At 49.6% G+C, this 22,686-nt stretch overlaps 2 protein-coding genes and 1 pseudogene across 5 annotated transcripts; 1 reads left to right on the top strand and 2 right to left on the bottom strand.

Moving 5' to 3' along the window:
* Window positions 1-1,672: 1,672 nt before the first annotated feature.
* On the bottom strand, window positions 1,673-14,392 carry LOC120675352 (5-pentadecatrienyl resorcinol O-methyltransferase-like). Of its 3 annotated transcripts, XM_039956554.1 has the most exons (4): window positions 14,340-14,392; window positions 4,582-4,646; window positions 2,676-3,504; window positions 1,673-2,103 (listed from the first exon to the last, which is right to left on the bottom strand). In XM_039956554.1, exons 3-4 carry the CDS (start codon window positions 3,474-3,476, stop codon window positions 1,807-1,809), a joined length of 1,098 nt encoding a protein of 365 aa, XP_039812488.1. In that variant the 5' UTR covers window positions 3,477-3,504; window positions 4,582-4,646; window positions 14,340-14,392; the 3' UTR covers window positions 1,673-1,806. The 3 variants fall into 3 exon arrangements, with proteins under 3 accessions (XP_039812488.1, XP_039812489.1, XP_039812487.1); XM_039956555.1 differs by lacking the exons at window positions 4,582-4,646; window positions 14,340-14,392 and having other exon boundaries at window positions 2,676-3,205; window positions 3,290-3,660; XM_039956553.1 differs by lacking the exons at window positions 4,582-4,646; window positions 14,340-14,392 and having other exon boundaries at window positions 2,676-3,660.
* A 2,425-nt stretch (window positions 14,393-16,817) lies between these two features.
* LOC120675377 lies at window positions 16,818-22,407 on the bottom strand (annotated as a pseudogene). The gene is made up of 5 exons (XR_005675304.1): window positions 22,165-22,407; window positions 21,634-21,833; window positions 20,878-21,344; window positions 20,512-20,622; window positions 16,818-17,434 (listed from the first exon to the last, which is right to left on the bottom strand). The product of XR_005675304.1 is annotated as an uncharacterized LOC120675377 (transcript).
* Window positions 17,456-20,273, top strand: LOC120675346 (two-pore potassium channel 2-like). The gene is made up of 2 exons (XM_039956544.1): window positions 17,456-18,899; window positions 19,977-20,273. The coding sequence occupies exons 1-2, from the start codon at window positions 17,824-17,826 to the stop codon at window positions 20,119-20,121; spliced, it is 1,221 nt and encodes a 406-aa protein (XP_039812478.1). The 5' UTR covers window positions 17,456-17,823; the 3' UTR covers window positions 20,122-20,273.
* Window positions 22,408-22,686: the final 279 nt, after the last annotated feature.

Raw genomic sequence — 22,686 nt, 5'->3', positions numbered from 1 at the left:
AAACGCCGGGCTGAGTGCGTGCTGTGGATAGGATTCTCCGGGCGAAAACCTTGCCGGCATTCCTGCTGGCGGTGATGGCGACGGCGTCCGAGGGCGTCGTTCTCCCTATTGGGGGTGCCATCTAGGAGCCTCATCCCCGTTGCGCAGGTTCTCTGGGTGAAAACCCTGTCCACATAGGACGAGCGACGGCGGCGCCTTCGGCGTTGTCACCTCCTTGGAGGCATCATTTTCAGAGACCCATCTCGGCTTGTGGCAATGCCGGGTCGTTGTGGCTATGGGTGGCTTCTGCCGGTGGCGTGGCAAGGCGGCGGGTGCAGATGGTTGGCTCGAAGGGGGTTGCAGTGCCTTCGTGGCGGTGGCCAAATTTACGCCGGCGGGTAGGAGGCTTTGCACAGGTGTCAGCTCTTGCTTCTTGCAGCGGACCACGACGGCTGGCGTTGCTTGGCAATTGCCAGTGCGGTGTGGGACTGCGTCAGAGGACGGCGCTCGTAGCATCGACACCGTGGGAAGACTAGGTTTGCAGCGGACTGCGGCGGGTTGCTCTGCATCGCTCAGCGACTCCGGTGCGGTACATCGTCGAAAGACGGCGCGAACGACAACTTGTTTTTGCTGGCATAATGGCGGCGGCTGTATGCGCGGGTGGTGCAACGTGATGCTGTCCTCCGGAGGGCACGGCTCGTCCATTTCTGATGGGGTTCTTGGAAACAGGGCAACACTATTCTTCATCCTGGCAGCAACTTTGTAGACGGATTTATGACTCGGAGTGCTTAGGCGGGTGTGGCGAGGCCCCCGCGTGAGGCGAGGCGACGAGTGAGGTGGAGTCCAACGGCGGATGTGGCGGGGCCCCCGCGCGTTGTGTGTCATGGTGGCGACTGCGAGGCAGCCTGTGTGTGGTCCTAATCCGGTGGTTTCACCCTGTTGGTTGGTGTGTGGTGTTGCAGCGGCACTACGGCGGTGGGTCCCGCATAGCGGTGCCCTTCTTTGGTGCGGTGCGGTCTGTTTTTCTTGATTCCCTTTTAGTGCGGGGCTGTACTCGACGGTGGCTACTAGAGGTGGAGAAGGTTTTCAGCCGCGGCCCCAGAGGTGTGATCTCGTCCGTGTCGACGTCCCAATCCGACCGGGCATGCGTCTCTTGGAGACGTGTTGTGTGGCTTGTGTCGATGTCCCAATCCGACCAGCTAGAGGTTTTTTTAGTGGAGTTGTGTTCGGCGCGTGTTGATGACCCAATCCAACCTGCCGGCGTTGTGATTGTGTGTTTTTTCTTTTCCTGGTTATAGTCTCCCAAGACTATATCCTTGTATTTTTTTCTATATCAATAGAAACACACTCGTCGAGTGTGTTCGTTCAAAAAAGGAATTGAGGATGAATTGATAAAAGCTAAAGAGAAAGATTAAACCCCCTAGCAAGAAGTATATCTGAACAACTATTACTGTGTTGTAAAATATAAATTTGGCAAAATTGTGATCAACTACGTAGCATACATATTGGAGACATTAAGAATGCATTAGGCTATTGTCTTCTTATTTAATGTACCACTACTATACTCTTTTGTAGTACCGTTGATGTAAATGTAAGAAATTACAAAATAAATTAAAATCTTTATTATTCAATATATAGTGCTCCAAATAAAGATCAGTCATGCTCCTTAGCGGGGGCATGATAGGCTTCACAATTTGTCTGAACAGATTATTCAAACTGACTGAATTCAAAATCTGAAACGGAATATATAGTAGTCCGACAGCAGAGAGTAACTAGTACGGTCACATGCCATATGTTTTTATTTATCTAGCAGACAGTGAGCATCATTCATGGATAGAGCTCGATAATCGACCGGAGACCAAGTGGCATAATATTGTAGTCCTTGAATCCAGCTGCAAGGAATATCTTCTTCCACTCCTGCTCGTCTCGTTCAACCCCACCAATTTCCATGAAATAGAGATCACACAAAACTTGTGTCTCTAGAAGCTTAATATCTGACGGGCTAGATCCAACCACGATATCTATGATTATTATCTTTCCGCCTGCATCTCTTGAAGGGATAGCTTGCTTGCAATTCTTCAGTAACTTGATGCACTTGTCATCGCCCCAGTCATGCAGGACGTACTGAAATAAATAAGCATTAAGTTAGTCTAACATTCTTTACAAAGAAAAAACTGGCAATTGATTATCTCATTGCAAGATTCAATCCACCCCATGTCCAGCAACTAAGCGTGTATATTATGATAGGTTCAGACAGAACTCAAAATTAAGTGAAAACAAAGTTAGTGGATGATTTGCACTCCCCTATATATTTAAGTCCCGGGAACTTTTTAGTATTTAGAAGTATTAAATAAATGTTAATTATAAAACTAACTGCAGAACCCTGGGGCTAAACTGCGAGACGAATCTAATGAGGTATATTAATCTATGATTAGCGAATGGTTACTGTAGCATTACTGTAGCAAATTATGAACTAATTAGGCTCATTAGATTCGTCTCGCGAATTAGCACTCAGCTGTCAAAAAACATTTATAAACAGATTTTATTTAATACTATAAAATAGTAAGATTCCTTTTGATGTGATAGGGACTTCTGAAAAAAATTTGGAACCAAACAGGGCCTAAAGTATGTCAAATGCAACAATAAATACCTACGGTAATCTATAAAATGTTCTGAAGGGCCTAGAGCTATGATACCTTTAGGAAGATAGCATTAGCGGGTGGAATGCTCTCAAACATGTCGCCCGCGACAAACTGCACGTTGCTAACAGACGGAGCCTTGGCGATAACGTGAGGGAGATCCAGCACCATGCACTTCAAAGATGGAAACGCTGCGGCGATGGTGGCGGCGGCTCCGCCAACCCCGCCGGCGACATCGACCAGCGAGTCGATCCCGCGGAAGATCCCGCCGCACTCCTCCACGACGATCGGCACTAGGAAGCGGCTGTCCGCGGCCATGGCGTTGTTGATGGACGCGTTCAGCGCCTCGCTGCTCCCGCACATTTCCCACAGGGTCACGCCGTGCATCAGGGCGTAGGGGCACTTGCTGGGCTCCTCATCGTGCCGGAACCATGCGGTGAGGCCCACGCTGAGCACCGAGTCATGGAAAGGGTAGAGCACGTGGCTCAGCATAGGGGACAAGCTGCTTGCTGTGTTCTCACCGACGTCATCACCCGTGAGGAGGCAGGAGACTGTCGTCAGCTTGTAGACAGGCTCATCGTGCCTACCTGACGAGGTTTCCGATGGTTGGATGGCGAATGTTCCGGCGACGGTGAGAACGCGCATGTGGCGACGGAGGCTAGCCAGCTTACACGGGTTGATGCCAATCCCAGATAGTATCTGGGGGAGGGTGGCGGCGCCGCCGTGGTGGCGGAGGGTGTCGGGGATGCGGAGGTCCAAGGCAACCGCAAGCGCCACCGACTTCATGAAGCTCAAGGTCTGGTTCCAGAGCTCGACCTGGGCTTGGAGCAAGGCCTTGCTCTCCTTGCTGAGCGCCATTGTATTGTGCTGTGGGTGGATGACGAAGCTAACAGAGAGGAAAACCATATTAGTTACCTGGAATCATCAGGACCAACAATATATATCAGCCCGTAGTGATAGAGTCAAAGAAAATAAGGCACCAAGCCGGCCAATCTGCAGGGTGCAAATTGCAATAAAAAAATTTTCACCTTAGCAACCAGTCCTATAGCACCAAGCCGGCCAATGATGACTAGAGGAGGGTGAATATGAGCCTTAAAATAAAATTCTCGTTGAGAACTGGGTCCTATGTCCTAAAGTCGACCCAGAAAATCCTCTCCTCTAGCAAGATCAAGAATACGCAGCTATGGAAGAGCCAGTAAACTTGGAGTCAAGCTCGGAGGCACTCTCGAAAAGATTGAAAGCGAACACCAAAATGATCAAGAGAAAACACCAAAGGATCAAAGGAATCCCAGCTCAGCTAAACTTATACCAGCTTAGCCAGTATGTGAACAAAAGATCAATCTTGGCTCAGACGGACCTATACCAGCTTAGCCGGTATGCCTACAGAAACACCCCGTGAAGTAAGATTCAACTTCAAAATTGGATCAAACGACTCCAAAACTCACAAAATTTGAGCCATAGCTTCGCAATACCTTGATGAGTCTTTAACCAAAAGATCAAGACTTCGCTTTGGATTTCGTGAGTATTGAAAGGGGCGAGAAAAAGATGAGGAACACAAGAACATCCTCAAAGTCCAAAACGTGAAATTTGACAAAAAAAAATGATCCAAATCCAATGATTTTTTAGCTGTAGCTTCTCTACTCTATAGTGAATTCTTACCCAAAAGATCTTTATAAAAGGATCGATCTATCACCTTCAATTTCACGGATTAAGTCAAGAACACAAGAAAGGTGATATAGGAGAAATCTCAAAATCTGAGGTGCTCGTGCATGGATCAGGTAGGGGATCAGCCTAGATGTTCTTGCATATGTCCTAGCACCAATTTGCGCAAGAAAAACTCTCCAAATCACTGCCAATTTTGAGGTCCAAAAAATCATCCAAAAATAGCTCCGAAAATAGGGAAAATAAGAGATTCAAGATCTAGAAGGAGAACAATCTTGCACGAAATTGATACTTGGATTATCTCAAGATGTAAGGTTACAAGCTACTCGTAGCATCACACAAAACATGGAATGGCAAAAACACGAACTGTCGTGGTGTGGCAAACCACAGCCGGGTGGCGGAATGCACCCGTCTAAGCCCAGAGGGTGAGTACTCAGGTGTTAGCTAGGACTAGTTCGATCTCCTGGAAGAACACGATGAACACAACCGGTTTAGAGTGGTTCGGGCCGCCGGAGCGTAATACCCTACGTCCACTGTGTGTTGTATTGCTTGAGTCTGGGTGAGCTTGTGCTCCAGAGTGCTTGAGCCTGTGTTCTAGCGGGCGTGCTCTCCCTTTTATATGTCCAAGGGGAGCACGTACACTGAGCGGGGCTCCGACATGTGGACCCGGTGATGTATTATAAACTACACTTTGGCCTTCAATGCCTCAGATCCGGAGATGTTGTCGTCGGCTTCCGTGCGTAGCTTCTGACCAGGGATGGTCTTGAGCTGTCCTGTCAGAGTAGAGTCTAGCCTCTACAGCCGCGCGTCGAGGTCATGATGAAGTGCCGAACTACTGACTTAGTCACTGTAGCAGCATGCACTGTTGCTTCAGTCAGTAGCTGGTCATCATGACTCATCGCCCATGCGCGCGGCGCTGAGTCTTTAATGCTTGTCTTGGTAACTGACGAGCCGCCTCGGTATCTGGCGATCCACAGTGTGGACTGACAAAAGCTGCCCCGTGCCCAGAGGCAGCAGAGCCTGCCTCAACCACTCGCACTTAATGCGGGTGGGTGAGGGAGCTTCCAGCGGAAGCCTTGCGCCCGCGCCCGCGTCTGTGTGACACGTGGCGGTTCCGGACCCCTCCCGAGCAGCTAGCTGAGCCGAGAGCTCACGGGGGTCCGGATAGGCACGTGGAGTCCCGGACCCACCTGCGGGGGTCCGGGTCCACGGTCACAGGTGCTGAGCATTTTCACCTCTGGGACACGTGGTGACACCGGACCCGTCCCCGAGCGGGTAGCGGGTCCGGGACCGTTGGTCCGGTGAGATGGAGTCGGACCCCAGGGGTCTAGCTGCTCAGCTCCTTAGGCCGTAGTTACGGATAACTACGCGAGTCTTGGCACAGTAGGAGTGGGTGCACCAGCTGCAGGGTACCGACAGAGGGCCCCGGGCCCGCCTCGGGAGAGGCAACGAACCCGCAGGTGGGGCCACTACTGTGAGCAACTTGGCTGCTTCTGGCGCCCAGCGGTGCGCGCCACAAGGGTCTTGTCCTGCGTCGTCCATCCTTTGGGTCACCTATTGCATCATCACGTTTGGACCTGTACATGACTCAAGGTAGATGTTTAGTAGCGTGCCCGCGGGTCCAAAATCTTGTTGGATGTGATCCTTTGAGATAGACAGCTAGGCTCAGTTAACGGAGCTCCAGGGGCCGGCCTTTAGGTCAAGAGAAAGTCCGGACCTCTAGGTTCCCAGTCCTAGGAACTATGGCACTTATTCACAGGAGGTGGTGTGTGCAGGCTTAGGGTGCGGAACCAGGCTAAGCGGCTACACGGCTCCGGACCTTCCCGGAGAATGAGTGCACTTCCCTGAACCTGTAGGTTCCCAGGGGTCCGAACCCCTCTCTTCCATGAGGGGTCTCGAGCTAAGTCACTAACTAGCCAACTCAATTCGGACCACAATCACCGCACAAGAGTAAGAAGCCTCGTGGGGGTTAGCGCAAACAGAATGCGTAGATTGAAATTGGAATGTAACATCCCTAAAGGCGAACTGAGAATAAACTTTTCCTTTATAACTAGATGTACATGAGATGTGCGATGTAAGCCAGAACACGGGTTTACGAGGCCGGAGCTGTCCGGACCTCCGAGGCCCCAGTCTTAGGTACTACGGTACTCGCCCTAGGGAGGTAGAGCATGCAGGCTTAGGGTACGGAACCAGGCTAAGCGGCTACACGGCTCCGGACCTCCCTGGAAGGGTGAGTACGCTTCCCTGAACCTGGTTCGCAGAGGTTCGGACCCCTCCACGGGGGAGGCTCACCGGACTGGACCACACGGAAGTACTACCTAGTTACAAAGGAAAAGATTTTATTCCCTGCTGGGCCTCTAAGGGTAGGACTTACAGAGATGTAGAATCGGGGGTGCGACCGGAGTCGGCTTTCCGCCGGAGAGAGCCACAAGAGTCGGCTTAGTGCGATCGGAGTGGGCTTTTCGCCGGAGCGGGCTTAGTGCGACCGGAGTCGGCTTTCCGCCGGAGCGGGCTTGGTACGACCGGAGTCGGCTTTCCGCCGGAGCGGACTTTCTCTCTTGAGTGAGGTATGCTGCGAGCTGGGATTTGTCGCTCCGCCGCTCGCAGCTTGTGAGGGGGCCCTTGACGGGCGCCCTGACTCTTGCCGATGTGCAGCGTGCGCCGCTGCCGACGGTGGCTGCTCCACGGGCACGGTTGCCCCTGGCGCAGGAAGGCGAGAGGCGTGTGGCGCGGATGACGTCACACCCTCCGTCATCTCCACGTCGTCGTCGTGCTGGGAGTGCTCAACCACCCGAGCCATGGAGATGGGCAAGAGATGAGTTAAAACTAGCTAAAGCCCCCCTACCTGGCGCACCAAATGTCGTGGTGTGGCAAACCACAGCCGAGTGGCAGAATGCACCCGCCTAAGCCCAGAGGGTAAGTACTCAGGGGTTAGCTAGGACTAGTTCGATCTCCTGGAAGAACACGATGAACACAGCCGGTTTAGAGTGGTTCGGGCCGCCGGAGCGTAATACCCTACGTCCACTGTGTGCTGTATTGCTTGAGTCTGGGTGAGCTTGTGCTCCAGAGTGCTTGAGCCTGTGTTCTAGTGGGCTTGCTCTCCCTTTGATATGTCCAAGGGGAGCACGTACACTGAGCGAGGCCCCGACATGTGGACCCGGCGATGTATTATAAACTACACTTTGGCCTTCAATGCCTCAGATCCGGAGATGTTGTCGTCGGCTTCCGTGCGTAGCTTCTGACCAGGGATGGTCTTGAGCTGTCCTGTCAGAGTAGAGTCTAGCCTCTGCAGCCGCGCGTCGAGGTCATGATGAAGCGCCGAACTACTGACTCAGTCACTGTAGCAGCGTGCACTGTTGCTTCAGTTAGTAGCTGGTCATCATGACTCGTCGCCCATGCGCGCGGCGCTGAGTCTTTAATGCTTGTCTTGGTAACTGACGAGCCGCCTCGGTATCTGGCGATCCACAGTGTGGACTGACAAAAGCTACCCCATGCCCAGATGTAGCAGAGCCTGCCTCAACCACTCGCACTTAATGCGGGTGGGTGAGGGAGCTTTTCCAGCGGAAGGCTTGCGCCCGCGCCCGCGTCTGCGTGACATGTGGCGGCTCCGGACCCCTCCCGAGCAACTAGCTGAGCCGAGAGCTCACGGGGGTCCGGATAGGCACGTGGAGGTCCCGGACCCACCTGCGGGGGTCCGGGTCCACGGTCACAGGTGCTGAGCATTTTCACCTCTGGGACATGTGGTGACACCGGACCCATCCCCGAGCGGGTAGCGGGTCCGGGACCGTTGGTCCGGTGAGATGGAGTCGGACCCCAGGGGTCCGGCTGCTCAGCTCCTTAGGCCGTAGTTACGGATAACTACGCGAGTCTTGGCACAGTAGGAGTGGGTGCACCAGCTGCAGGGTACCGACAGAGGGCCCCGGGCCCGCCTCGGGAGAGGCAACGAACCCGCAGGTGGGGCCACTACTGTGAGCAACTTGGCTGCTTCTGGCGCCCAGCGGTGCGCGCCACAAGGGTCTTGTCCTGCGTCGTCCATCCTTTGGGTCACCTGTTGCATCATCACGTTTGGACCTGTACATGACTCAAGGTAGATGTTTAGTAGCGTGCCCGCGGGTCCAAAATCCTGTTGGATGTGATCCTTTGAGATAGACAGCTAGGCTCAGTTAACGGAGCTCCAGGGGCCGGCCTTTAGGTCAAGAGAAAGTCCGGACCTCTAGGTTCCCAGTCCTAGGAACTATGGCACTTATTCACAGGAGGTGGTGCGTGCAGGCTTAGGGTGCGGAACCAGGCTAAGCGGCTACACGGCTCCGGACCTTCCCGGAGAATGAGTGCACTTCCCTGAACCTGTAGGTTCCCAGGGGTCCGAACCCCTCTCTTCCATGAGGGGTCTCGAGCTAAGTCACTAACTAGCCAACTCAATTCGGACCACAATCACCGCACAAGAGTAAGAAGCCTCGTGGGGGTTAGCGCAAACAGAATGCGTAGATTGAAATTGGAATGTAACATCCCTAAAGGCGAACTGAGAATAAACTTTTCCTTTATAACTAGATGTACATGAGATGTGCGATGTAAGCCAGAACACGGGTTTACGAGGCCGGAGCTGTCCGGACCTCCGAGGCCCCAGTCTTAGGTACTACGGTACTCGCCCTAGGGAGGTAGAGCATGCAGGCTTAGGGTACGGAACCAGGCTAAGCGGCTACACGGCTCCGGACCTCCCTGGAAGGGTGAGTACGCTTCCCTGAACCTGGTTCGCAGAGGTTCGGACCCCTCCACGGGGGAGGCTCACCGGACTGGACCACACGGAAGTACTACCTAGTTACAAAGGAAAAGATTTTATTCCCTGCTGGGCCTCTAAGGGTAGGACTTACAGAGATGTAGAATCGGGGGTGCGACCGGAGTCGGCTTTCCGCCGGAGAGAGCCACAAGAGTCGGCTTAGTGCGATCGGAGTGGGCTTTTCGCCGGAGCGGGCTTAGTGCGACCGGAGTCGGCTTTCCGCCGGAGCGGGCTTGGTACGACCGGAGTCGGCTTTCCGCCGGAGCGGACTTTCTCTCTTGAGTGAGGTATGCTGCGAGCTGGGATTTGTCGCTCCGCCGCTCGCAGCTTGTGAGGGGGCCCTTGACGGGCGCCCTGACTCTTGCCGATGTGCAGCGTGCGCCGCTGCCGACGGTGGCTGCTCCACGGGCACGGTTGCCCCTGGCGCAGGAAGGCGAGAGGCGTGTGGCGCGGATGACGTCACACCCTCCGTCATCTCCACGTCGTCGTCGTGCTGGGAGTGCTCAACCACCCGAGCCATGGAGATGGGCAAGAGATGAGTTAAAACTAGCTAAAGCCCCCCTACCTGGCGCACCAAATGTCGTGGTGTGGCAAACCACAGCCGAGTGGCAGAATGCACCCGCCTAAGCCCAGAGGGTAAGTACTCAGGGGTTAGCTAGGACTAGTTCGATCTCCTGGAAGAACACGATGAACACAGCCGGTTTAGAGTGGTTCGGGCCGCCGGAGCGTAATACCCTACGTCCACTGTGTGCTGTATTGCTTGAGTCTGGGTGAGCTTGTGCTCCAGAGTGCTTGAGCCTGTGTTCTAGTGGGCTTGCTCTCCCTTTGATATGTCCAAGGGGAGCACGTACACTGAGCGAGGCCCCGACATGTGGACCCGGCGATGTATTATAAACTACACTTTGGCCTTCAATGCCTCAGATCCGGAGATTTTGTCGTAGGCTTCCGTGCGTAGCTTCTGACCAGGGATGGTCTTGAGCTGTCCTGTCAGAGTAGAGTCTAGCCTCTGCAGCCGCGCGTCGAGGTCATGATGAAGCGCCGAACTACTGACTCAGTCACTGTAGCAGCGTGCACTGTTGCTTCAGTCAGTAGCTGGTCATCATGACTCGTCGCCCATGCGCGCGGCGCTGAGTCTTTAATGCTTGTCTTGGTAACTGACGAGCCGCCTCGGTATCTGGCGATCCACAGTGTGGACTGACAAAAGCTACCCCATGCCCAGATGTAGCAGAGCCTGCCTCAACCACTCGCACTTAATGCGGGTGGGTGAGGGAGCTTTTCCAGCGGAAGGCTTGCGCCCGCGCCCGCGTCTGCGTGACATGTGGCGGCTCCGGACCCCTCCCGAGCAACTAGCTGAGCCGAGAGCTCACGGGGGTCCGGATAGGCACGTGGAGGTCCCGGACCCACCTGCGGGGGTCCGGGTCCACGGTCACAGGTGCTGAGCATTTTCACCTCTGGGACATGTGGTGACACCGGACCCATCCCCGAGCGGGTAGCGGGTCCGGGACCGTTGGTCCGGTGAGATGGAGTCGGACCCCAGGGGTCCGGCTGCTCAGCTCCTTAGGCCATAGTTACGTATAACTACGCGAGTCTTGGCACAATAGGAGTGGGTACCCCAGCTGCAGGGTACCGACAGAGGCTCCCGGGCCCGCCTCGGGAGAGGCAACGAACCCGCAGGTGGGGCCACTACTGTGAGCAACTTGGCTGCTTCTGGCGCCCAGCGGTGCGCACCACAAGGGTCTTATCCTGCGTCGTCCATCCTTTGGGTCACCTGTTGCATCATCACGTTTGGACCTGTACATGACTCAAGGTAGATGTTTAGTAGCGTGCCCGCGGGTCCAAAATCCTGTTGGATGTGATCCTTTGAGATAGACAGCTAGGCTCAGTTAACGGAGCTCCAGGGGCCGGCCTTTAGGTCAAGAGAAAGTCCGGACCTCTAGGTTCCCAGTCCTAGGAACTATGGCACTTATTCACAGGAGGTGGTGCGTGCAGGCTTAGGGTGCGGAACCAGGCTAAGCGGCTACACGGCTCCGGACCTTCCCGGAGAATGAGTGCACTTCCCTGAACCTGTAGGTTCCCAGGGGTCCGAACCCCTCTCTTCCATGAGGGGTCTCGAGCTAAGTCACTAACTAGCCAACTCAATTCGGACCACAATCACCACACAAGAGTAAGAAGCCTCGTGGGGGTTAGCGCAAACAAAATGCGTAGATTGAAATTGGAATGTAACATCCCTAAAGGCGAACTGAGAATAAACTTTTCCTTTATAACTAGATGTACATGAGATGTGCGATGTAAGCCAGAACACGGGTTTACGAGGCCGGAGCTGTCCGGACCTCCGAGGCCCCAGTCTTAGGTACTACGGTACTCGCCCTAGGGAGGTAGAGCATGCAGGCTTAGGGTACGGAACCAGGCTAAGCGGCTACACGGCTCCGGACCTCCCCGGAAGGGTGAGTACGCTTCCCTGAACCTGGTTCGCAGAGGTCCGGACCCCTCCACGGGGGAGGCTCACCGGACTGGACCACACGGAAGTACTACCTAGTTACAAAGGAAAAGATTTTATTCCCTGCTGGGCCTCTAAGGGTAGGACTTACAGAGATGTAGAATCGGGGGTGCGACCGGAGTCGGCTTTCCGCCGGAGAGAGCCACAAGAGTCGGCTTAGTGCGATCGGAGTGGGCTTTTCGCCGGAGCGGGCTTAGTGCGACCGGAGTCGGCTTTCCGCCGGAGCGGGCTTTGTACGACCGGAGTCGGCTTTCCGCCGGAGCGGACTTTCTCTCTTGAGTGAGGTATGCTGCGAGCTGGGATTTGTCGCTCCGCCGCTCGCAGCTTGTGAGGGGGCCCTTGACGGGCGCCCTGACTCTTGCCGATGTGCAGCGTGCGCCGCTGCCGACGGTGGCTGCTCCACGGGCACGGTTGCCCCTGGCGCAGGAAGGCGAGAGGCGTGTGGCGCGGATGACGTCACACCCTCCGTCATCTCCACGTCGTCGTCGTGCTGGGAGTGCTCAACCACCCGAGCCATGGAGATGGGCAAGAGATGAGTTAAAACTAGCTAAAGCCCCCCTACCTGGCGCACCAAATGTCGTGGTGTGGCAAACCACAGCCGAGTGGCAGAATGCACCCGCCTAAGCCCAGAGGGTAAGTACTCAGGGGTTAGCTAGGACTAGTTCGATCTCCTGGAAGAACACGATGAACACAGCCGGTTTAGAGTGGTTCGGGCCGCCGGAGCGTAATACCCTACGTCCACTGTGTGCTGTATTGCTTGAGTCTGGGTGAGCTTGTGCTCCAGAGTGCTTGAGCCTGTGTTCTAGTGGGCTTGCTCTCCCTTTGATATGTCCAAGGGGAGCACGTACACTGAGCGAGGCCCCGACATGTGGACCCGGCGATGTATTATAAACTACACTTTGGCCTTCAATGCCTCAGATCCGGAGATTTTGTCGTAGGCTTCCGTGCGTAGCTTCTGACCAGGGATGGTCTTGAGCTGTCCTGTCAGAGTAGAGTCTAGCCTCTGCAGCCGCGCGTCGAGGTCATGATGAAGCGCCGAACTACTGACTCAGTCACTGTAGCAGCGTGCACTGTTGCTTCAGTCAGTAGCTGGTCATCATGACTCGTCGCCCATGCGCGCGGCGCTGAGTCTTTAATGCTTGTCTTGGTAACTGACGAGCCGCCTCGGTATCTGGCGATCCACAGTGTGGACTGACAAAAGCTACCCCATGCCCAGATGTAGCAGAGCCTGCCTCAACCACTCGCACTTAATGCGGGTGGGTGAGGGAGCTTTTCCAGCGGAAGGCTTGCGCCCGCGCCCGCGTCTGCGTGACATGTGGCGGCTCCGGACCCCTCCCGAGCAACTAGCTGAGCCGAGAGCTCACGGGGGTCCGGATAGGCACGTGGAGGTCCCGGACCCACCTGCGGGGGTCCGGGTCCACGGTCACAGGTGCTGAGCATTTTCACCTCTGGGACATGTGGTGACACCGGACCCATCCCCGAGCGGGTAGCGGGTCCGGGACCGTTGGTCCGGTGAGATGGAGTCGGACCCCAGGGGTCCGGCTGCTCAGCTCCTTAGGCCATAGTTACGTATAACTACGCGAGTCTTGGCACAATAGGAGTGGGTACCCCAGCTGCAGGGTACCGACAGAGGCTCCCGGGCCCGCCTCGGGAGAGGCAACGAACCCGCGGGTCCAAAATCTTGTTGGATGTGATCCTTTGAGATAGACAGCTAGGCTCAGTTAACGGAGCTCCAGGGGCCGGCCTTTAGGTCAAGAGAAAGTCCGGACCTCTAGGTTCCCAGTCCTAGGAACTATGGCACTTATTCACAGGAGGTGGTGTGTGCAGGCTTAGGGTGCGGAACCAGGCTAAGCGGCTACACGGCTCCGGACCTTCCCGGAGAATGAGTGCACTTCCCTGAACCTGTAGGTTCCCAGGGGTCCGAACCCCTCTCTTCCATGAGGGGTCTCGAGCTAAGTCACTAACTAGCCAACTCAATTCGGACCACAATCACCACACAAGAGTAAGAAGACTCGTGGGGGTTAGCGCAAACAAAATGCGTAGATTGAAATTGGAATGTAACATCCCTAAAGGCGAACTGAGAATAAACTTTTCCTTTATAACTAGATGTACATGAGATGTGCGATGTAAGCCAGAACACGGGTTTATGAGGCCGGAGCTGTCCGGACCTCCGGGCCCCAGTCTTAGGTACTACGGTACTCGCCTTAGGGAGGTAGAGCATGCAGGCTTAGGGTACGGAACCAGGCTAAGCGGCTACACGGCTCCGGACCTCCCCGGAAGGGTGAGTACGCTTCCCTGAACCTGGTTCGCAGAGGTCCGGACCCCTCCACGGGGGAGGCTCGCCGGACTGGACCACACGGAAGTACTACCTAGTTACAAAGGAAAATGTTTTATTCTCTGCTGGGCCTCTAAGGGTAGAACTTACAGAGATGTAGAGTCGGGGGTGCGACACGTGGCATCTGCGTGACACGTGGCGGCTCCGGACCCCTCCCGAGCAGCTAGCTGAGCCGAGAGCTCACGGGGGTCCGGATAGGCACGTGGAGGTCCCGGACCCACCTGCGGGGGTCCGGGTCCACGGTCACAGGTGCTGAGTATTTTCACCTCTGGGACACGTGGTGACACCGGACCCGTCCCCGAGCGGGAAGCGGGTCCGGGACCGTTGGTCCGGTGAGATGGAGTCGGACCCCAGGGGTCCGTCTGCTCAGCTCCTTAGGCCGTAGTTACGGATAACTACGCGAGTCTTGGCACAGTAGGTGTGGGTACCCCAGTTGCAGGGTACCGACACGAACAAATAGCATCTCCTCTCTCCCTCTCTTTAACCCTAATAAAGTCTCTCTCACAAATAAATGAGAGGACCTCCACAGAAGAGATGTCCGCCCCAATAGCCCATCCACAATATATATAGGCGTATGGAAAATATCCAAAAGACCCTTATATAAAGCACACAACCCAAATACCCCTTAAAGGTAACCCATCTGACATTATTTGCCTACATTTTTTCTGATGAAGTTGAGGATATATATATATATATATATATATATATATATATATATATATATATCTACCCGTTCCAAATTGTAGGTCGCTTTGTCAAATCTAATAATTTTTACTATGCACCTAGACAAATGCTATGTCTACATACATAACAAAAGTTTGCATCTAGATTTGCTGAAGTGACCTATAATTTGGAACGGAGCCAGTAATAATCATGTATACGTAGTAATATAGCTCTTGTTAGTATAGGAGGATAATTGTGCCATTTGGGTTGGTATTGGCAGAGAAAATTTAACTTATATTGGGGATAATAACGTGCACAACATAGTATTTATCATTTGGTAGCGTGAGGTACATCCGCATGACTCTTTACTAAATAAAAAAATCATGCTTGTTTGTTTTGTCAACTTTATATAAATAATTTGTTTGCCAATATTTTCTAATAACATAATTTGAACAAATTATTTTCTAAATATCAGCTATTTGACAGACTATGTTCAAACCAAGAAGCATGTATCCGATGTATCGACTTATGAGCTGTTAGTTGGGTTATAAACATGGATTTTTATAGAATGCCCTTTTTAGTACAGCACGGAAGAGTTTGCATATTGTGGACAAGTCTACAAATGGTTTATGAAATCCTAGGGCTAAATGATACTAATCGCCAATCATTTTGAAAAGAAATTAAATAAGATAAGGTGATTCCCTATCATTTTGTAAACAAATTAAAGAAGGTGAGAGGCTTGCCTATCATTTTGGAAAGAAATCAAATAAGATAGAGTGATTCATTAACATTTTGGAAAGAAATTAAAAGAGGTGAGAGACTTGCCTATCATTTTGGACAGAAATTAAATAAGATAAGGCGATTCCCTATCATTTTGGAAGTAAATTAAAAGAGGTAGGAGACTTGCCTATCATTTTGGAAAGAAATTAAATAAGATAGAGTGATTCCTTAACATTTTGGAAAGGAATTAAAAGATGTGAGAGACATGCCTATTATTTTGGACAGAAATTCAATAAGGCGATTCCCTATCATTTTGGAAGTAAATTAAAAAAGGTAAGAGACTTGCCCATCACCTGAGAGACTTGCCTATCATTTTGGATAGAAATTAAATAAGATAAGACGATTCCCTATCATCACTACTGGAAAAATGCCATTGGGTACCGGTTGAAAGTGCCATTTGGTACCCGTACCCCGAAAGCGGCTCGAGCCTTTGGTACCGGGTAAAACAACCGGTACCTATGGCTAAAATATTCACGCAAAATATCCTTTGGCTGGGATTTGAACCCGCGATCTCTAGCCTCACGCGTTGCTACTTTACCATCTCACCTACGCAGCAATTCTGATTGAGAACGAGATATTTTCCTTTTGAAGTAACCCATGGAGCCTTAGGTACCGGTTGGTAGACTCCTAAGGTACCGGTTGGTGTTACCTAAGGCTCGTCTATAGGTACCGGTCGGTGGTGCCATCCGGTACTAATATAAAAATTACCACCCGGTACCTATGGAGAGCCTTAGGTACCGGTTGATAATACTAACCGGTACCTAATGCTCATTCATAGATTCCATCCACCCTAAGGTACCGGTTCATCTCTGTACTGGTACTTTTGGGTGGACCTAAGGCTTGTTTTCTAGTAGTGCATTTTGGAAGTAAATTAAAAGAGGTAGGAGACTTGCCTATCATTTTGGAAAGAAATTAAATAGGATACAGTGATTCCTTAACATTTTGGAAAGGAATTAAAAGATGTGAGAGACTTGCCTATCATTTTGGACAGAAATTCAATAAGGCGATTCCCTATCATTTTGGAAGTAAATTAAAAAAGGTAAGATAGTTGCCCATCACCTAATTGATTCACTACTACACAAACCATTTTCACCACTGGTATTTTCACCGCCAGTTCTTAAAGAACTGACGGTGAAATATTTTTATCGCTAGTGCTATAGTAGGTGGGCGTAGTGGAGCCTTGGGCCTGGATTTTATATTCATCACCGGACCTAGACACAGGCTGACCATGAAAATAACTTCTACTACCGGGCTGGTGGTGTAAAATAACTTTTACACAGTCCTAGACTGTGGTGAAAATGATACAGTATATATCCTTCTTCCCCTCTCTACCCAAATTTTTAGTTTCCTCGAGATCTCCTCAGAAGGGTAACAATCCCTGCGTGCACAATCTGATCTTCCAACAGATTCAGAACCCAAAAAAAAAAACTGATCTTCCAACATTTCGCACTCGATGAATTGCTCAATCTGAGTACATGCTAAATAGTGGATTCAGAAACTCATGTCAAATTTCACAATCTTCATCCGTCAGAAAAGCTAAAAAAGTAAGAATACTGTGCTGTGAAGGCTGAATTTGTATCGTTTAATGGGTATGGGACAGGGTACTGATGCCTCTGTTCCTTAAATAAAGAATTGACTGGACCTCTAAATTCTTCAGTTTTAGGGCTAAGTCTAGACAGGGTATTACAATTTTGAGTTTTTCACTTGATCACTCTTCATACGTATGCACGCTGAGACAGTTCGTCAAGGTCTCGGGCAAGGTTGCCTTCAATCAAGGTCCATATACACCTATACAGATAACGACTACTCACAGAAACGGAGCTGATCAGCTACCAAGTTCCTTCGATCAAGATCTTTCAGCTTGAGAAGCTTTTCAGTCGGTGCAATCTGTACTGTACATCCAATCCTCCATAACCGACAAGATCTCAGTACAGCAACAAATCTAAATGTTTCTCTGATTCGGTCCAGAAATGAAGGCAACCCCACTGCCTGTAGGTGGAGTCCTGCATAATATGGCACTGCCTTAAATCCAATGGATGATCCCGAGGGCGGAAACCAACTTGCAAGATCAGACTGCTGATATGCGCCATTGCCCACTTGGATACCTGCACCAAAACGTAACACCAAATTCAATCCACGGTAACATATTTAGTGCACGTGCAGTGATCCAAGTAGTGACTCGGTGATATTCCAGCCACTACATGGGGAATGACAAGATAAAACCAACAGTGCTGTTTTGGATATCAAACAAAAGAATATGCCCATCATTTCTTTCCCTTTCATCAGTTGCCTCTTGCATCAGCTACTATGCAAGATACTAGAAACTACACGATGTAAAGTGTTGCAATAAATAAGAAAGATATGTTTCAAGATATGATGTGCCCCAGCCCTTTCATCCCAGAAATGTCAGGGAAGTGAACATCGCTGTTTGAATGCCTGATGTTCACCACTTCCATCCTCAAGATCTCAGCAGAAGCACCATGCATATAAAGTGATGATCCAGCCTAAGAACTGCAAGCTGAAACGAAGTGATCCAAGCTTCAACATGTCTTCCATGGAAGAACCTCTGCTACCTTTGGTCCAGAGTGACCAAAAGTACACTTCCAAGAAAGACAGAAGAAGATCCTGTGATGTTCCATGCAGGTGTGCAATTTCCTTTTGCCCAAACAGTAATTGCAAAGCCAACTCCTATACTCCCAATCATCTTCCACCCACTAATGAAAGTAGCAATATGGTATCCCCATCAAGTATCCAGCGGGCGCACTCTTCACCTTCTATATTCACATCAAGCAAAGAAACACCTTGTGCAGATGAGATTCATGACCAAAGCCATGCTACCGCTGCACAATATGCACCATCAATTGTAAGGCAGGCTATTGTCAGTGTCATCTTATACATCTCAATAGGGGTCCTTCTGTACATAACAAATGTTGAAGGCTTCAAGGGAAAATCCACGTTCAAGTTAGTGGATGCCCTTTACTTCACCATCATTAGTTTGTGCACAATAGGATATGGTGACATAGTCCCTTGTACTAACTTCACAAAGGTGTTCACATGCTTGTTCCTATTAGTTGGTGTTCGTTTTGTCGACCTTATGCTAAATGGGCTGTTGACAAATGTACTGGATAAGCAAAGAACAGTTCTACTCAGCACAATGGATGACAACAAGCTCAACAAGGTGTTCGACACCTATATGGTTGATGCTAAAAAGAAAAGGTCAAGAGGGAGGATGAAAGTAATGCTTGCATTAGCGGTTGTAGTAGGCACTATCTCATTTTGCACAATAATTGTACATGAAGTGGAGGGCCTAAGCTGGATCGATAGTTTCTATTTGTCAGTCATTTCTGTTACGACAGTTGGATATGGGGACAAAAGCTTCTCAACGACAGCAGGAAGGCTCACTGCTACTGTGTGCCTTTTGGTAAGCACTTTGGCATTTGCAAAGGCATTTTTATTCCTAACAGATCTAAGGATGGACAGAAGAAACCGCCGGACTACAAAATGGATCCTCCAGAAGAAAATGGACAATGAACCACTTGTCGCAGGCCTAGACAACAATCCTGCTGTAAGGTATTTTACATTTGTTTCATGAAAATTTATGATTTGAAGTTGCTTTTCAACAATCAACACCTAAAAACAACAACAACAACAACAACAACATAGTCTTTTTTCCCAAGCAAGTTGGGGTAGGCTAGAGATGAAACCCAAAAGAAATAAGTTCAAGGTTCAGGCACATTGATAGCTAGTCTCCAAGCGCTCCTATCCAAAACTATCTCTTTAGAGATATTCCAATCCTTAAGGTCTCTCTTAACCAACTCATCCCACGTCAGTTTAGGTCTACCTCTACCCCTCTTTACATTATCAATCAACACCTAAAAGTTCTAAAAAAAATACCTGAAAAGGAAACAACTTTTCAGAGCAACTAAACTTCTAATCTGTTTTTTATGTTTAATTCAATGATTGCATTACGATCTTTTTCTTACTATAAGGATTGTTTATTTAAAGACATGTTCTTATTAATTTCTTACATGACAAAGAGCCAACAATTTGTTATTCCTTATACCAACAAGGGTCTGAAGTTATATTTTTATCAAACACACAGGAGAACTGTGTATCATTGTATTAAGAAGAGGCACTGAAGTTATATATATAACAAAAAAAGGGAAGGTTATAATATTATTGCGGATGATAAGATTTCTAAGGAAAAAAAGAAGAAACTAAAAGCCAGCATGCACTAGTAAACAAAAGAAAATCTCGATACCAAACTATGCTTCCTGAAAACCACCTGTACAAACTGACCTTTTCTTTTCTTGTTTTTGATGAAACTAGGCCCAAAGCATCTTAATTTCGTAAAAAAATTGTCTGCAGTAGAAACAGTGGGTGACAAACACTAACATTTTATAATTAGATAGACAGGGCCATGTTACATGCCTGTGATGAACATGACATGAACACCAACACCTCAGTACCTCGCTACCCTAAATAAATTTACTTCCTTTGCTGTCAGCTCCTTTATTCATATAAATCTGAAAAAAAGTATGTCACATTTATGCTGCTTATAGTGACTGTGTAAGTGTGTATTTCATATTCAATTTATATAGTTGCCAATGATCACCCATTAGTAATCTGCTTCCTCCTATGTAACAGCAAATCAGACTTTGTTATCTACAAGCTCAAGGAGATGGGGAAGATTGATGAGAAAGACATCGCAATGATCTCCGACCAGTTCGATCAGCTAGAGTTTGGAAAATGTGAAAGGATCCCTCTCGTGGATATAATTGGAAAACTATGAATCTAGTATCCGTAACTAAGGAAATGTCCCATAACACAATGATAGACTCCTCATACACTTTGTTAAGTAGGATGCACATGTATGTGACATATTTAATACCCTTGCCCATCATGAGTATTCAAATACATCATCTGTTGCAGTTTAACCTCAAATCTGAAAGTTGTGTATTGTTGTATTACGGCTGAACTAAAAGTTGAAGAGCTGGTGGACTGCATTCATCTCCAGAATGGAAAAACAAATTGTAAGATGTATCGGTATACAGGAATAAACACAATGAATAACAGACAATATACACTGAAGACACTTAAGATAGTTTCATACATGGTAGTACTGGATTCCTGAGTTCCTAACTTCCTAAGTACAACTGAAGCAACAGAGAGGCAAACTTACGCATGAAAGAGATAAGGGTGGATGCCACAAATTCACTGTTTTGTGGTTTGCTATCATCTCAAGTCTCCAGATTCAGTCTCGTTTACTGTCATATCCAAAATCCTTGCAATCCTGAAATAGATAGTTACCATAATGAATCTCATGCGTATCTTGTGCAAATGAAATAACTACGCAATTAGAATAGAAAAGTTTACATGCTTTGAATTTATCTGGTTTTGCATCAAAGACCCACCTTTCCCTAGTTTCCTTTACAAGCATATGTATGTCTGATAATCTTTGCCACTTGTCATAAATGAAATAACTACGCAATTAGAATAGAAAAGTTTACATGCTTTGAATTTATCTGGTTTTGCATCAAAGACCCACCTTTCCCTAGTTTCCTTTACGAGCATATGTATGTTTGATAATCTTTGCCACTTGTCATTTCTCTGCTCCTCACTGCCCACCTCTTCGACTGATTGAGAACTGATGAACTGTTCAATTTCATATTCTAGTGATTTCATCTGTAAATCAATATGCTCTAGAAATCCATCATATGCAGAAGGATTCTTTATGCTGTTTGCTGGGTCAGGACCATCCAAAAGTGAGAAGCCATCTTCTATCTGAAATGCACTTTGCTCATGGTGGCCAGCCATGCTTGCATGTGCCTCATTTCTCAACTCAAAAGATTCCTTATCAACTGATTTTGGACGAGTATTGGTACTCTCAGCCCCATTGACTCCATCAATGACTGTACTGGAGAAAACCCTTATCTTTTCATTGGAGATTTCACCATTAGACATCCCTGGACGCAATGCATACTCGATTAACATGTTCTGCTTTATCGAAATTGCCTGAATCCAAAAAAAAATGATCATTGTAGGATTGTGCATGGCATAACATAGATCACGGAAATTTTAAAAATCAGTTCCCGAGCATTGCACATGTCATATATGGGTTAATTTCATAGCTGAAGCAAACGCTTGGTTAATTTCAGATGTCATCAACAGAATCATTGCATGAACAGTGTGAGATATAAATGGTAAATAATGGCTTGGGAAGAAAATTTGAGTTACTGGCATGAAGTTAGAGAATATACAGCCACACCAATCTTTACATGATAATGAAAGACCATGTCATCACCTCACTAATCTTTGCCGAAAGCTTGTCAAGCAACTCAATGCGCTCTTTAATGTTCTCCAGGGCTTTGGTCAATTTCTTCTTCTGCACAAGTAAATCCACAGCCTCGTTCTCTTTGCCCATTCGGACACTGGTTGCGGCTCTTTTCTTAAGATTCTCAGCAGCCTCGGTCAATCACACAAGCCTCACCCTCGCGCTATTTGCTATGATAAGAAAACATAAAAGTTGTTATAGGAATGGCGTGCAGTCAAGCAGATGGTACAGCATGCATATCAGGCTATCAGCACAATGTATTCATACCCACAACCACAACCCGTCAAGTCTCATCCTCTGATTACACATCAGCATCAGGTCCATCCATCTATGACGGCTAGGTGGAAAACACAAGTTGCTAGAGATAAACCAGACTGCAATTTTGGGAGCCATACTTGTTGTAGACTTGTAGTTGGAAGTAGAAGAAAATTTGGTCCGTAAGGCAGGCATACAACCGTCGCATGAACACAGCACTGAACATTCCAGTGATAGCTATATTACCTTTGGACTGGGTGAGGTCGGCCTCGGCGTGGAGCTGGAGGAGCTCCTCTCGCAGCCGCCCGAACGCCGGCGGGGCCCGTTCGCCGCCAACCCCGCTAGACGCCGCCAGGACGACCGCGAACCGCGGAGGAGGAGTCGCCCCTGGGCTCCTCCTCCATCCGGCCAGGGAATCAGGCGGCCGAAGCGGCGGCGCCACTGGCAGCGGCGCCGCGGCGAAGGCCATCTCCCTCGTTCGCCGCCGTGGCAGGTCTCAAACACCGGTGGGCTGGGCCGGTTGCAATTGCAATCTTGCAGGGCTCGCGGGCTCCGCCGCCACGGTCTGGAAGCGGAAACCTTGGATTACGTAAAGTCCTCCCTGAAGACGTATCGTCGTGTGTTGACGTCATTATCCAGCAATCTCTCGATGTACGTTGCATTTTCATCTCCGGATATTCTAGCTTGAAGTTGCCGGTAGGTGCGAATGCAAAATAACTAGACAAGAACTCTGGATGCTTTGCAAGCTTGGACCGCTACCTCGCGAGT

The sequence above is a fragment of the Panicum virgatum genome, chromosome 5N (genome assembly GCF_016808335.1).
Source record: "Panicum virgatum strain AP13 chromosome 5N, P.virgatum_v5, whole genome shotgun sequence".
Classification (NCBI taxonomy): domain Eukaryota; kingdom Viridiplantae; phylum Streptophyta; class Magnoliopsida; order Poales; family Poaceae; genus Panicum; species Panicum virgatum.
Note: the sequence above shows the minus strand (reverse complement) of the source record. Positions and strands in the feature narration are given on the sequence as shown.